The sequence below is a fragment of the Rhinoderma darwinii genome, chromosome 13 (assembly GCF_050947455.1).
Source record: "Rhinoderma darwinii isolate aRhiDar2 chromosome 13, aRhiDar2.hap1, whole genome shotgun sequence".
Taxonomy (NCBI): Eukaryota; Metazoa; Chordata; class Amphibia; order Anura; family Rhinodermatidae; genus Rhinoderma; species Rhinoderma darwinii.
In genome coordinates, this window is record NC_134699.1 from 2,122,470 (window position 1) to 2,139,176 (window position 16,707).

Genomic DNA, 16,707 nt, shown 5'->3' on the forward strand with positions numbered 1-16,707 from the left:
AATAGTCTCTTCTACATATTAAACATTGCCCCCTCCAGGGGTAAAGCTCCCATTTTGTCAGATTCAAGTTTTTCCTCTTTAATCTGAAGGGGTAAACGTGAACTGACGGTGGCGGACGACGTCTTCATGTGGTGGCAAATAAGGTCAACAGCCCCTTTACGAAGGAGACAATTTCGTTGCCCCCGAGCTTGGACTCTCCGTAGACACGATCCACAAAGGAGATCGGTACCTGTTAAGATGGAGACAATTAGAGAGGTTACAGGGACGTTTGCGCAAAACTTCACCGTTCCACCAGACTGGTAATGAAATATACATACAATGGACCTGGAACTACTAGAGGACGGTTATCACCCAGCTTTCCACAAACCCTGAATGGCACAACCCCACTGTAATACTGCATTTACATGCCCGTGTGTCAGTCTTCACTGCGTTTTTTGCATTCTATTTATGGACTAGGACCATGGGGGTGAATAAGAGTCCTAGGTCTTGCCCAGACAGGGAGATCTGCAGTACATGGAATGGACCCGCCTGATCACATGGTTTACAGCTCTGAACTTTCCGGTGCCATCTTTATTGCGCCATGTTATTGTACCAGCCTGTGCAGACGTGCTGCCTGCCTCCGAGAGGACGTCGTATGTCCGGTTTGGTGCAGAGGTCGGTCCCATTTCACGCCTTATTAATCGCTACAAATCCATATATTTTAGAAATGGCGTAACTTTACCTCTCCGATCGTGTATTTAAACTGCCGCGCTCGTACAATCATCTCCATCTGGAAAACGTAACCCTTGGAGACGCAGTGTTCCATTAGCTTCTGCAGAACCTCTTTCTTATAAAGCCTGTATAATACAGAACGTTTACAATATGGAGATGAAACACCGCGCGGTAAAATCGTACAATGGGCGAAACAAGATAGAAAGGAAGAGATATAAGCAGCTATTATGTCCTAGAAAAATCTTACAGTGCAAAGAAGAACTCACTTTAAAGATCTCTGCTTGATGTCAGTGAATGGAAAGTGACAACACTGCACAAACCTAATACTTCTCACAGTTGAGGGTTTGCTACTATTGTATCCAGTCTAGGGGATCCTCTGTACTAAACAGCCACCACTCCACACATACATTGTAGGAAGCACTCAGAATATTTGGGCTGATGATGCGGTTTACACATGATTTACTAGGCCGGATACAATTGTAACATACCCTCCGCTGTGAGAAGCATTAGGTCTGCGCAGGTTTGCAGCCTTTGTATGTAGGAGTGTTTCCGTTCACTAACCTCAGGCAGAGATCTTGAAAATTGTGAAGAATTGAAACACAAAGTTTATGAGATAATCGTAGATGTGAACGCTTTTTCGGTTGCTGATGATAATCGTTATTTCTATGCTACTAAAACAATCAGGTGCTGTAGATGTGGTCACATGGTCCCCCCCGGCCAATCAGCCATGAGAACCGTGACCGTTCCATACAATGGGACAGATTTATTAACACGGTCTTAAATTTAGAAATAGGGTAGGGCGCCAAATCTATCACAGTGCGAAGTTTGGCCCAACTTTAGGCATTTGTCTTACTTTAGGTCGTCTCTTGTATTTCTAACTTTAGACCAACTTCTTTGCGCCAAAATCTGCACCAACGTGGCACATTTAAAGTTACGTCCACTACATCACACACCCTAGTCAAGTCGCAGAGTGCATTAAATGGTTAATAAATGTGGCGCACGTCGTGTGAAAAAACTCTCGTGCATTTTGAATAGTAAATCTGTCCCTGGCTTTCGTTCCTTAGATCAGTGATCCCCAACTACCGGGCCGCGGACCAATACCGGGCTGCAGGTCATTTGGTAACGCGCCGCGGTATCTGGTACCTGCCCCCAGTGAATTTCGGGCGTAAAACCGCACCAAACTGCGGTGCCGTTTTTTGCCCGCAATGTCCGCTGCTGAAAACTGTTGAGCATTTAGCCAGCCGGCATCCTGGGCTGACGTTTCATCCCAGGAGACCGCTGTGATTGGCTGCAGCGGCGGTCACGTGGTATGAAACGTCATCTGAGGCGGCCGGCCTGGAGGAGGAAACACAGACTTTTGGATAAGTACAAGTTTTTTCTGAGTTGCGTTTTTGCGGCGGAATCGCGGCGATTCCGCCACAATAAGAGCAATAACTGCTATTTGTTGCGCGTTTCACCTCCACATTGAATTCAATGAGGAAAACCCGCAACAAATAAGCAGCGATTACGCAAATACAATTGACATGCTGCAGAATAAAATTTCGCACCGCAGGTCAGTTTCGGAGCGGTTCTTCCGCTCAGTATTTACGCAGCGTGTGGATGAGATTCGTTTTATCTCATCCACTTTGCTACTACTGTATTATGCTGCGGACTTTCCGCAATGAATTCCGATGTGGAAAATCCACTGTATTTACGCAACGTGTGAACTTACCCCCCCCCCCCCTCACGGAAACATTTTCTTGCATAAAACTGGTCCTTGGAGCAAAAAAGGTTGGGGACCGCTGCTTTAGATCATGTAATAGAAGTTAAAATGACGCTTTAATTGTTATCTCCTGTCTGATCTTTCATTGCAGAGACGCAGGTTGGACGACGGGCGGCGCAGTTGCCGAGGCAACCGTACGACCGTCGAGGAGAACATGTCCAGCTCCACTATGCGGATCATTACAAATACCACCATCAATTTTAATTTGGCATTCAAAGGGATTTATTCGTGAAAACTGAAGACGCGTTTCACCTACCTGAAACTTCCGGTCAAGTCGGAGGCTCCTGGACGCAGCAAGACCTGGGATAGGAAATTCGCCCCACGACTGTCAGAGATAAGGAAGAAGATCCCACAAGATCATTAATCATCAAATATCATTGATTTAGGCATTAAAAACTCACGGGGATTTCTGCGGACCTTATGAGCTTCCTCTTTAAGTCCCAGCCATAAACGCCGCCGTCTCCGATGTATCGAGTCCCGGACACAATGTCAAAGTTACCTTCCTTCTGTTTACTGCGGAAATACAGAGAAGTTAACATTAATGTGTATTTATTGTGCTGTAATGTTCAAGCTAAAAAGTGGAGAGGTCGCTGCCCGAAGATCAGCACACTCCTACTGAAATACTCTGTGCTGCTGGGAAACCCTGCTCCTTCCTATATAAAAAAAACCCTCATTCCGTGACCTCCCGCAACATCAACACACTCTTCTCCTGAAATACCCTGTGCTGCTGGGTGACCCTGCTCTAGTGCCTTCCCAGGAGATCAGCACACTCCTTTCCTTAAAATACTCTGTGCTGCTGGACTCTTTCTACACGACACAACAAAATGAAAGTTGTACTCACTTGATAAACTCTGGGATAAATTTGGGCTGAAAAAAAAATACAAAATAAAAATAAATGCACAGATAAGATTGAAATATTACGATCACGTTCATCACGCCCGGACGAATGACTCTCTGGAGTATAACGACTATGTGTCCCACCAATCACAGCTGAAAGAGGCAAGACGATCATGGCGACCCCATCATTTCAGGGATTGTTTGGGTATGTTCACACGAGGGCGTCCGTAACGGCTGAAATTACGGGGATGTTTCCGCCTGAAAACATCCCCGTAATTTCAGCCGTAACGGAATGTGCAGGCGCTTGAGCGCCGCGTCCATTACGGACGTAATTGGCGCTGCTATTCATTTGAGTCAATGAATAACGGCTCCAATTACGGCCAAAGAAGTGACAGGTCACTTCTTTGACGCGGGCGTCTATTTACGCGCCGTCATTTGACAGCGGCGCGTAAATTACGCCTCGTGTGAACAGACAAATGTCTGCCCATTGCTTTCAATGGGCAGATGTTTGTCAACGCAATTGAGGCGCTATTTTCGGACGTAATTCGGGGCAAAAACGCCCGAATTACGTCCGTAATTAGTGCGTGTGAACATACCCTTTGGGGTCCTGCCGATCATACATTTTCAAAATATTTTACTATACATGTACATGGTGGCAAAAACACCCCCCTTATTACCATGTAAAATAAAAAGAACTGGTCGCCGACTATCGCAGTGCAACTAATACGTACGTGGTGCGAGAGGTCGGCATCCATGATGATGATGAAATTCCCTGAAGCGTGCTGCATGCCGTGAATGTACGCCGTTCCTAGACAAACAAAGCAAGAGAAAAAAAATGTAAGTTTTTTTTAGGGGGTCTCACGGTCATCAAACTGAACCCCTTAATGACCAAGGATTATTTTTTGTTTTCTCACAGTCGCATTCCAAGAGTCGTAACTTTTTTTTTATATTCCGTCGACATCGCCGTAGAAGGGCTTGTTGTATTTTTCAATTGCATCTTTTTTAGGTGCTTATAATATATTGATGAACTTTTATTAACTTTATTTTAGGAGAGAATTGAAAATAAGCCGCTATTCCAGGATTGTTTTTCACGTTATAAATTTACGCCGTTTACTAAATAACATGTCACCTTTATTCTATGGGTCGGGACGATTACGAGGATACCAATTATATAAAAGCTTTTATAGGTTTTTCTACGTTTGCACAACAAAAACCCTTTTAGAAAAAAAATTATTTGTTTTTGCATCGCCGCATTCCAAGGGCCGTAACTTTTTTAATTTTCCGTCAATGTGGGCTTGATTTTTGAGGGGCAAGGTGTCGTTTTCATTAGGACTATTTTGAGGTACATGGGACTTATTGATTAACTTTTATTTTTTATGGGGCGAATAGGAAAAAAAATAATTATTTTGCAGTTTTTTTTTCCGGACGCCGTTTATCCGGCGGTTTATTTATGGTGTTCATTTTATTGTTCGAGTCGTTACGATCGCGGGGATACCATATATGTGTTATTTGCTTTGAAACTTTTTCTAAATAAAACCACTTTTTGGGGAAAAAAGTGGTTTTATTTTCACTGTAAGCTTTTTTTTTTCCCTAAACTTTATTTAACTATTTGACTTTTTTTTTTTGTCCCACTAGGGGACTCCACTTTGCGGTCTTTAGATTGCAGATATAATGCTTTGCTATGCTTAGTCCTGTCCTGATCGGTAACTACAATGTATCTGTGTAGGTAAAATGACATTAGTGCCGAGTCCAAGAGAGAATGGTCTGAACTGGATACATTGTTGCAGCTGTCTGAGAAAGACTAGGTCAGGACAGGTTGCAATTCTCTGAATGTAGACAAGAACGCCTTCATTCAGTGTCAGCAAGCAGAGATCTCCACCTGGTGAAGATGTTGTCTTATAAATGAGAAAGCGTTACATAAAACTAGCAAGACCCTTTAATAAGTCATGGGATCAGGGATCAAAGGCGATCACTGCATCATGCTGGCCCCTCTGGTTGTCATGACTGGGCCACCGTCAGTAGGGGGAGGGGCAATCATTACGGCAGACCCCACTTCCTGTCAGCAGGGGAGGGGCAATCATTACGGCAGACCCCACTTCCTGTCAGCAGGGGAGGGGAAATCATTACGGCAGACCCCACTTCCTGTCAGCAGGGCAGGGGAAATCATTACGGCAGACCCCACTTCCTGTCAGCAGGGGGAGGGGAAATCATTACGGCAGACCCCACTTCCTGTCAGTAGGGGGAGGGGAAATCATTACGGCAGACCCCACTTCCTGTCAGCAGGGGGAAGTTCAGTCATTACGGCAGACCCCACTTCCTGTCAGCAGGGGGAGGGGAAATCATTACGGCAGACCCCACTTCCTGTCAGCAGGGGGAGGGGAAATCATTACGGCAGACCCCACTTCCTGTCAGCAGGGGAGGGACAATCATTACGGCAGACCCCACTTCCTGTCAGGAGGGGGAGGGACAATCATTACGGCAGACCCCACTTCCTGTCAGCAGGGGGAGGGGAAATCATTACGGCAGACCCCACTTCCTGTCAGCAGGGGGAGGTGAAATCATTACGGCAGACCCCACTTCCTGTCAGCAGGGGGAGGGACAATCATTACGGCAGACCCCACTTCCTGTCAGCAGGGGGAGGGACAATCATTACGGCAGACCCCACTTCCTGTCAGAAGGGGGAGGGGCAATCATTACAGCAGACCCCACTTCTGGTTAGCGCTAGTCATCATTATACCAAGGGATCCATATGGAGACACATAGAGCGTTGCTTCCACCCTCCTGATCTCAGGGCCCCCAACACCTCATGATTTGGGGATGATCCGACATTATTATATACCCTGCGCAATACGAAGGAAATCCTGAGAACACGTCCTGCTGGGAGGACTGGAGTTGGGAACCATTATAATTACCTAACCCCAACTTCTTCTCTCTTGGTCGGAGCAGCTGAAAGAAAAAGAAAACGTATATAAATATCGCCAGCTCTAAGAAGATAAACGCTCATCCTGGCCTTAAGAAGATCAATTTTAACCCCTTAAAGGAGGTCTCCGGGATGTAAACAATGATGGTGAATGTGCCCGGTACTGCTCATCCTCACGAGGGGGAGCGGAGGTGGCAGGAGCTTCAATATGTGGATTGTCAGGGGTCCCGAAGTTCGGACCGCCATTGATCAAACATTGATGGCCTTAACCCTAAGGCTCTGTTCACACAGCATGAGAGCCCTAAAGCCCCCGGCCCATACACCAAACATACCCTCAGGCCCCATGCATACGACCGTATTTTTTCCCTCCCGTAAATACGGGTTCTTTGTCACCCGTTTTTAACCCGTATTCCACCCGTATTTACTGACCCGTAAAAAAAAGGGGGCCTGGAAATGATGTCACAAGGGTCACATGATCGCTCAGACGCCATTTTCTCTGCTTCTCTTTATTCAAAAATGTAAATCCCCTGACGTCGCCTAGCAACGCTCCCGTAATTACGGCCTGAAATAGGACATGTTCTATATTTTTCAACGGCCCGGGCACCTTCTCGTACGCAAACTGGGAGGTACCCGTGGCCAATAGAAGTCTATGGGCCCGTAATTATGGGCGTTTTTACGGTCGTGTGCATGGGGCCTAAGAGTGTGTCCTTTTGGTTTACCCCGGTCTGTTTCTTTTCAGATAGAAAAGCATGATGGACTACGCCATTCTATACAGAGGGATACATAAAAAAAACTAAAAAAATATATCCGGTGGAAAGTTTTTCTTAGATCTCTGTGATCACTATGGGCAACATACGCCTATACAGTGTTATACGTTGCAGCCTTCTATTGGGGGTATTTGTTGAGAAATCCTTAGGGTATTTTCACAGAGTCGTTTTGATCTCCCTGGACGTTGTTTGCCGCGTTTTTCGCCTGCGGCCATTGAGCGCCGCGGGCAAAAATGCTGCGAAAAATGCTTTCTCTGCCTCCCATTGACGTCAATGAGAGGTCAGAGACATAAATACCCAAAGATAGGGAATGCCGCTTCTTTTTCCCACGAGACGGTTTTTCAGTTCGTGGGAAAAAACGCCTCCGCCTCCCATTGACATCAATGGGAGGCATTTTGGGATGTTTTTTTAGCGCGTTTTCCACGTAAAAAAACTCAGTGTGAACTGACCCTTAGAAGGACGGCTATAATATCATGTGAACAGAGCCTGAGGGTAGCCCATCAATGTACTGGAGAACTTCTATAAGACCCCTGCACACGACCGTGCGACAGCGGACAGCCACCGGCGTTTACAGGACGTGCTCCCATTATAAAGGAGGAGGCTTTCTACGGCCCGGACACAGGTGTCTGTTGGGAATAGAAGTGAATGGCTCCGTAATTACGGACTGTGATTACGGACGAATTCTACGGTCATGTCCATAGGGCCTAAGGGAGCATTTACGGGGGAGGTCTTTGGCCGCGAGTCAAAAACGGCATCAACATTTGTATCAAACAGTGTCCGCTTTTACCGTGGGTTGCGATGCGGTTTTTACAGGTAAAACACATTTCTTTTTCATGTTTCACCTGTAAAAACCGCACAGGCGAAAACCGTATTGCAAAACCATGGCAATCCCGGGTAAAAATATACGGTCTTTAGTCACTTCTTGAGCCGTTTTTCATTGACTCTAGAAAAACGCTGCGAAAAACGCGAGTTGCTAAAAAAACAACTGAAAATCAGGAGCTGTGTTCCCTTGAAAACCGCTCCGTATTTTCAGACGTTTTCAGGAGTGTGAACAGAGCCTTACTGTGCAGCCAAAGACGTCTCATGTAAATGTACCCATAGGGCTAAAATCACACCCGCAGTTTAGAAACAGTTTTGGTGCAGTTTCTTGGGCCAAACACAGAATTGGACAAAAAATAAAGGCGATGTCAGGGTATGTTCACACGGCGGGGGTCCGTAACGGCTGAAATTACGGGGATGTTTCAGCCTGAAAACATCCCCGTAATTTCAGCCGTAACGGCATGTGCAGGCGCTTGAACGCCGCGTCAATTACGGCCGTAATTCGCGCTGCTATTCATTGGAGTCAATGAATAGCGGCTCCAATTACGGCCAAAGAAGTGACAGGTCACTTCTTTGACGCGGGCGTCTATTTACGCGCTGTCATTTGACAGCGGCGCGTAAATATACGCCTCGTGTGAACAGACAAACGTCTGCCCATTGCTTTCAATGGGCAGATGTTTGTCAGCGCTATTGAGGCGCTATTTTCGGGCGTAATTCGGGGCAAAAACGCCCGATTTACGTCCGTAAATAGGCCGTGTGAACATACCCTCAGTCTTTTCTTTATACTTTCCCATCTTTTGGATCCTCTTTTGGTTTTGGCTCGAAAAACAAAAACAGCACCAAAAACTTGATGTGTGATCTTGGCCTAAATCCGGTCTCCACCTCAGTCTAGATCAGCAGTGGCGTCCGCGGGCGCGGTCGTCAGACGCAGGACATCCGATCTGCCCGGGTTACTGCCCCGACCTACTCACCATCTTGTCGGAGCCGTAGATCTTCTGCAGTTGCCGAGCCACTTCCAATGTCCCATCCGGGCTCCCGTCATCGATTACGATGATTTCATAATCGTAGCCACTGAAGAGAGAGAACAGGTTAACAGTGACTCCCCGCCCAACGGTCACAGCCGTAAGAAAACAATGCGAAACGTAAACCTGCGCAACAGGAACCTACGTAACCGCTAATTCCTACAATGTACAACGAAGGGGACTCTCCAGGACGGCCGCAATCAGAAAAAGATGACGTATTGCAGCAAAGCGAGCGCGGACTTCTACGAGACACGACAGCGGAGGATCGTACGATCGCGGTGGTCACTGCGGGACGTCCTGGTAGTGTACGGGAGATGACGTCACATGATAGAAAGCATCATATGGACTCCGGCCAGGTATTCACGGGCGTTGGTTTCCTTCGTGACTCAAATGTCGGGATGCGACTTTCGTGCAGTGCAAGATGCGACTTTTCCCGCTGCGACGTTGCGTGATGGACTCCATCCTGCAACTTTAACCACTCTGCTGCTGGTGTAGTGTGACCGCGCTGCTTCACGCTAATATTCTGGCGCGGTCACGTAAATATTCACAACATCAGAGCCGCTAATTGTCTAATTCTATCATCAAACCAAAGCAAGAAAACGTCACAACACAGATTGTGAAATCCCAACCTGTGACTACAACTCCCGGCATGCTTTGCGCTGTAATTTACGAGAGCTCAGATGGGTCAAAACACCTTAACATGCGGAATTTAAATGAATAATCTAAATACTACGCATATAGACCAAGTCGATCCCTCTCCCGTCTTGGGGGAAGGGCGGACTGTACCTCTCTCCAAAGTATTTGACCAGCAGCCACACGATAAGCGGCAGATTCTCCCTCTCGTTATATGTGGGCAGCAGCACTGAATACTTATCCCGTCTTCCCTCATCATTCCGGATTTTACCCCGCTGAGTGACAACAGACATGGCGCCCGGCAACCAGGATGTGACAGGGCCCCTCGTTTTCGGTGCAAATCATTCAACCAATCAGATCGCACGCTTGGTAAGCGGCGAGTGTTACCTTAGCCAATCAGCTCTGGTGGCGGTGGGCGTGGTTAGCAGGGTTTAGTCGCCTGTCCTCTTTGCATTTAGTCAGATCTCCTCAGACGTCTGAGGAGAAGGTGTACAGGGGGAGACTGTGTTGGTTTTGGCGCCGTTATGGGAGCTCCGCGGCTGCTCGCGGTATGTCTTATCAAATGGTGGTTGCCTGGGCCGCGTATTGACTTTTTCTGAGAAGCTGTGAAGACGTAAACTGAACGGAAATAAGAATGTGGGTTTTTTGGTCTTTTTACATAAAACCAATTTGTCTTAATACATTATATACAACGTGTAATATACATATCATACTCACCTACTATATACATGTGATACCCACCTACTATATACATATCATACCCACCTACTATATACATATCATACTCACCTACTATATACATGTGATACCCACCTACTATATACATATCATACTCACCTACTATATACATATCATACTCACCTACTATATACATATCATACTCACCTACTATATACATATCATACTCACCTACTATATACATGTGATACCCACCTACTATATACATATCATACCCACCTACTATATACATATCATACTCACCTACTATATACATATCATACTCACCTACTATATACATATCATACTCCCCTACTATATACATGTGATACCCACCTACTATATACATATCATACCCACCTACTATATACATATCATACCCACCTACTATATACATATCATACCCACCTACTATATACATGTGATACCCACCTACTATATACATATCATACTCCCCTACTATATACATATCATACTCCCCTACTATATACATGTGATACCCACCTACTATATACATATCATACTCACCTACTATATACATATCATACTCACCTACTATATACATGTGATACCCACCTACTATATACATATCATACCCACCTACTATATACATATCATACTCACCTACTATATACATATCATACCCACCTACTATATACGTATCATACTCACCTACTATATACATATCATACCCACCTACTATATACATATCATACCCACCTACTATATACATATCATACCCACCTACTATATACATATCATACCCACCTACTATATACATATCATACCCACCTACTATATACATATCATACCCACCTACTATATACATGTGATACCCACCTACTATATACATATCATACCCACCTACTATATACATATCATACTCCCCTACTATATACATGTGATACCCACCTACTATATACATATCATACTCACCTACTATATACATATCATACTCACCTACTATATACATGTGATACCCACCTACTATATACATATCATACCCACCTACTATATACATATCATACTCACCTACTATATACATATCATACTCACCTACTATATACATATCATACCCACCTACTATATACATATCATACTCACCTACTATATACATATCATACTCACCTACTATATACATATCATACTCACCTACTATATACATATCATACTCACCTACTATATACATATCATACTCACCTACTATATACATATCATACTCACCTACTATATACATATCATACTCACCTACTATATACATATCATACTCACCTACTATATACATATCATACTCACCTACTATATACATATCATACTCCCCTACTATATACATATCATACTCACCTACTATATACATATCATACTCACCTACTATATACATATCATACTCACCTACTATATACATATCATACTCACCTACTATATACATATCATACTCACCTACTATATACATATCATACTCACCTACTATATACATATCATACTCACCTACTATATACATATCATACTCACCTACTATATACATATCATACTCCCCTACTATATACATGTGATACCCACCTACTATATACATATCATACTCACCTACTATATACATATCATACTCACCTACTATATACATGTGATACCCACCTACTATATACATATCATACTCACCTACTATATACATGTGATACCCACCTACTATATACATATCATACTCACCTACTATATACATATCATACTCACCTACTATATACATATCATACTCCCCTACTATATACATATCATACTCACCTACTATATACATATCATACTCACCTACTATATACATGTGATACCCACCTACTATATACATATCATACTCCCCTACTATATACATATCATACTCACCTACTATATACATATCATACTCACCTACTATATACATATCATACCCACCTACTATATACATATCATACTCCCCTACTATATACATATCATACTCCCCTACTATATACATGTGATACCCACCTACTATATACATATCATACTCACCTACTATATACATATCATACTCACCTACTATATACATATCATACTCACCTACTATATACATATCATACTCCCCTACTATATACATATCATACTCCCCTACTATATACATGTGATACCCACCTACTATATACATATCATACTCACCTACTATATACATATCATACTCACCTACTATATACATATCATACTCACCTACTATATACATATCATACTCACCTACTATATACATATCATACTCACCTACTATATACATATCATACTCACCTACAATATACATATCATACTCACCTACTATATACATATCATACTCACCTACTATATACATATCATACTCACCTACTATATACATATCATACTCACCTACAATATACATATGATACTCGCCTACTATATACATATCATACTCACCTACTATATACATATCATACTCACCTACTATATACATATCATACCCACCTATATACATATCATACTCACCTACTATATACATATCATACTCCCCTACTATGTACATATCATACTCACCTACTATATACATATCATACTCACCTACTATATACATATCATATTCACCTACTATATACATATCATACGCACCTTCTATATACATATGATACCCACCTACTATATACATATGATACTCACCTACTATATACATATGATACTCACCTACTATATACATATGATACTCACCTACTATATACATATGATACTCACCTACTATATACATATGATACCCACCTACTATATACATATGATACTCACCTACTATATACATATGATACTCACCTACTATATACATATGATACTCACCTACTATATACATATCATACTCACCTACTATATACATGTGATACCCACCTACTATATACATATCATACTCACCTACTATATACATATCATACTCACCTACTATATACATATCATACTCACCTACTATATACATGTGATACCCACCTACTATATACATATCATACTCACCTACTATATACATGTGATACCCACCTACTATATACGTATCATACTCACCTACTATATACGTATCATACTCCCCTACTATATACATATCATACTCACCTACTATATACATGTGATACCCACCTACTATATACATATCATACCCACCTACTATATACATATCATACCCACCTACTATATACATATCATACGCACCTACTATATACATATCATACGCACCTACTATATACATATCATACTCACCTACTATATACATATCTTACTCACCTACTATATACATGTGATACCCACCTACTATATACATATCATACTCACCTACTATATACATATGATACCCACCTACTATATACATATCATACTCACCTACTATATACATATCATACTCACCTACTATATACATATCATACTCACCTACTATATACATATCATACCCACCTACTATATACATATCATACTCACCTACTATATACGTATCATACTCACCTACTATATACATATCATACTCACCTACTATATACATATCATACTCACCTACTATATACATATCATACTCACCTACTATATACATATCATACTCACCTACTATATACATGTGATACCCACCTACTATATACATATCATACTCACCTACTATATACATGTGATACCCACCTACTATATACATATCATACGCACCTACTATATACATATCATACGCACCTACTATATACATATCATACGCACCTACTATATACATATCATACTCACCTACTATATACATATCATACTCACCTACTATATACGTATCATACTCACCTACTATATACGTATCATACTCACCTACTATATACGTATCATACTCACCTACTATATACATATCATACTCACCTACTATATACATGTGATACCCACCTACTATATACATATCATACCCACCTACTATATACATGTCATACCCACCTACTATATACATGTCATACCCACCTACTATATACATATAATACTCACCTACTATATACATGTGATACCCACCTACTATATACATATCATACTCACCTACTATATACATATCATACTCACCTACTATATACATGTGATACCCACCTACTATATACATATCATACCCACCTACTATATACATATCATACTCACCTACTATATACATATCATACTCACCTACTATATACATATCATACTCACTATATACATATCATACTCGCCTACTATATACATATCATACTCACCTACTATATACATATCATACTCACCTACTATATACATATCATACTCACTATATACATATCATACTCACTATATACATATCATACTCACTATATACATATCATACTCACCTACTATATACATGTGATACTCACCTACTATATACATGTGATACTCGCCTACTATATACATATCATACTCGCCTACTATATACATATCATACTCGCCTACTATATACATATCATACTCGCCTACTATATACATATCATACTCGCCTACTATATACATATCATACTCGCCTACTATATACATATCATACTCGCCTACTATATACGTATCATACTCGCCTACTATATACATATCATACTCGCCTACTATATACATATCATACTCGCCTACTATATACATATCATACTCGCCTACTATATACATATCATACTCACCTACTATATACATATCATACTCACCTACTATATACGTATCATACTCGCCTACTATATACATATCATACTCACCTACTATATACGTATCATACTCACCTACTATATACATGTGATACCCACCTACTATATACGTGTCATACACACCTTCTATATACGTGTCATACGCGCCTACTATATACATATGATACGCGCCTACTATATACGTGTCATACGCACCTACTATATACGTGTCGTACGCGCCTACTATATACATATCGTACTCACCTACAATATACATATCATACTCACCTACTATATACATATCATACCCACCTACTATATACATATGATACGCGCCTACTATATACGTGTCATACGCACCTACTATATACGTGTCGTACGCGCCTACTATATACATGTCGTACGCACCTACTGTGTGCGCTTGATACGCGCCTACGTATAGTTGATCGTTTTTCAAAATAAAAATCACTGCTGTTCTCTACATTATAGCGCCGATCACATGATGTAGGGACAGGGCATTTATAATCTGGTGACCGCCGCTTTAAGTCTCGCACGTCGCCACATTGCGCTATTTCCAGTGTCACACAGAGAAGCGCAGAATTTTTTTTCCGTACAGTTTGAGTGTTTTTACAACATGTGGCGCTACAAGTCGTGGTCGGTCATTGCGATTCCTCATGTCCGTATTAATTTCGTATGTGGAATGACCGGATCATGGCGGCTATTCGCACGGTCACATTTTTGTCGTTCCTGTTAATACACGTTTTGTTGCATCGCCGTCCTCCATTTTCCTCACAGAAGTGAATGCCGTTTATATTACCCCTCCCCCGCCTCTAAACTTGTTCCGTATTTACATTCACATTGTCACCTGTGTTGTGGCCACCCAATGGAAGAAAATACGCCGAGACGGGCGCCATGTAGGACCCGCTGACCTAATAGATTAGACTGCTGTGGAGTCCACAAGCTTTAGGGGGCTGACCCCATGGGTAGTGGGGTCTCAAAGGTGGGAGGGGGGGGGGAGTGATCACTTTATTACTACCGCTGGATAATGGAGGGAGGGGTGATGATAAAGTGAGGGGGGCCCACAGTTACTTGTTACATTGCTGCAGGTAATTGTCCAACTGACTCATCTGCGTAACTCGTTACAGTGTATCAGAGCGCTCTTTTGTAAAGTGCTGTGCGTCAGGTGTAATATGAAGAAGTTTTCACCCTCTGGATATAAACAAAAATATGTTTTCCATTCACTGACAGCAAGCAGAGGTATTGATCATAGTCAGACTTTAAAACACGAGTTCTATTAGGCAATTACAGAACTTTTCATTGTACAATCATTTGCATAAAACCTCAATGTCCTGGCGGGTGATGGGTAACCCTGAACCGTGAGTGATCGGCCGCATGCACACGATGCGTAATACAATATCCGCAAAGTATATAAGGTTTTTACGTTCTCTCAAATTGATCTGTGGTCCGGAGTTTACAATTCGCAGCATGTTAATTCATCTTGTTTTATAATTGTATCGAACAAGTTTATAAAATAAAAACGCACCTAAATGTAAAAAAAACGCGTAAGCTGCGGGCGTTCCCTGCGTGTCTCTGCAGTTTTGATGCAGATTTTCCACATTAAATTCTGCAACGTATGCATGTAGCCCCACGGTATAAAGCAGCGGCAGCCTTATTAACCCTTTTGATGTCTTTCATTTCTAGGTCCGTGCACCATCTTGATACTCGTGTTAATAATCCTCCCGTCAGACGTCTGCTGGGGATCCCGCGTGTAATCCTGTCATCTCTGCACTGCGTCCCCTGCACCCGGGAATGATCGTGTCTGTGATTGGCAGGTTAGTGGTATTCATCAGTATCACATAATCACCTAAAATGTCCCAGAAGT

The 16,707-nt window shown here is 42.3% G+C and overlaps 1 protein-coding gene and 1 long non-coding RNA gene across 5 annotated transcripts in view; one reads left to right on the top strand and one right to left on the bottom strand.

Annotated features, from left to right (window-relative positions):
* Positions 1–9,818, bottom strand: DPM1 (dolichyl-phosphate mannosyltransferase subunit 1, catalytic). The gene is made up of 9 exons (XM_075845513.1): positions 9,625–9,818; positions 8,788–8,887; positions 6,223–6,256; positions 4,042–4,118; positions 3,315–3,340; positions 2,891–2,986; positions 2,730–2,798; positions 722–836; positions 1–229 (listed from the first exon to the last, which is right to left on the bottom strand). The coding sequence occupies exons 1-9, from the start codon at positions 9,762–9,764 to the stop codon at positions 125–127; spliced, it is 762 nt and encodes a 253-aa protein (XP_075701628.1). The 5' UTR covers positions 9,765–9,818; the 3' UTR covers positions 1–124.
* Positions 9,819–9,921: 103 nt separating this feature from the next.
* LOC142665761 (uncharacterized) overlaps positions 9,922–16,707 on the top strand; it is a 320,337-nt gene continuing 313,551 nt past the window's right edge. For 3 of the 4 annotated variants that reach the window (XR_012851563.1, XR_012851562.1, XR_012851560.1), the window contains exons 1-2: positions 9,922–10,019; positions 16,527–16,657. This is a non-coding gene — a long non-coding RNA (uncharacterized LOC142665761). Of the gene's footprint in view, positions 10,108–16,526; positions 16,658–16,707 lie in introns of all 4 variants that reach the window. The other variant, XR_012851561.1, reaches the window with a different exon arrangement.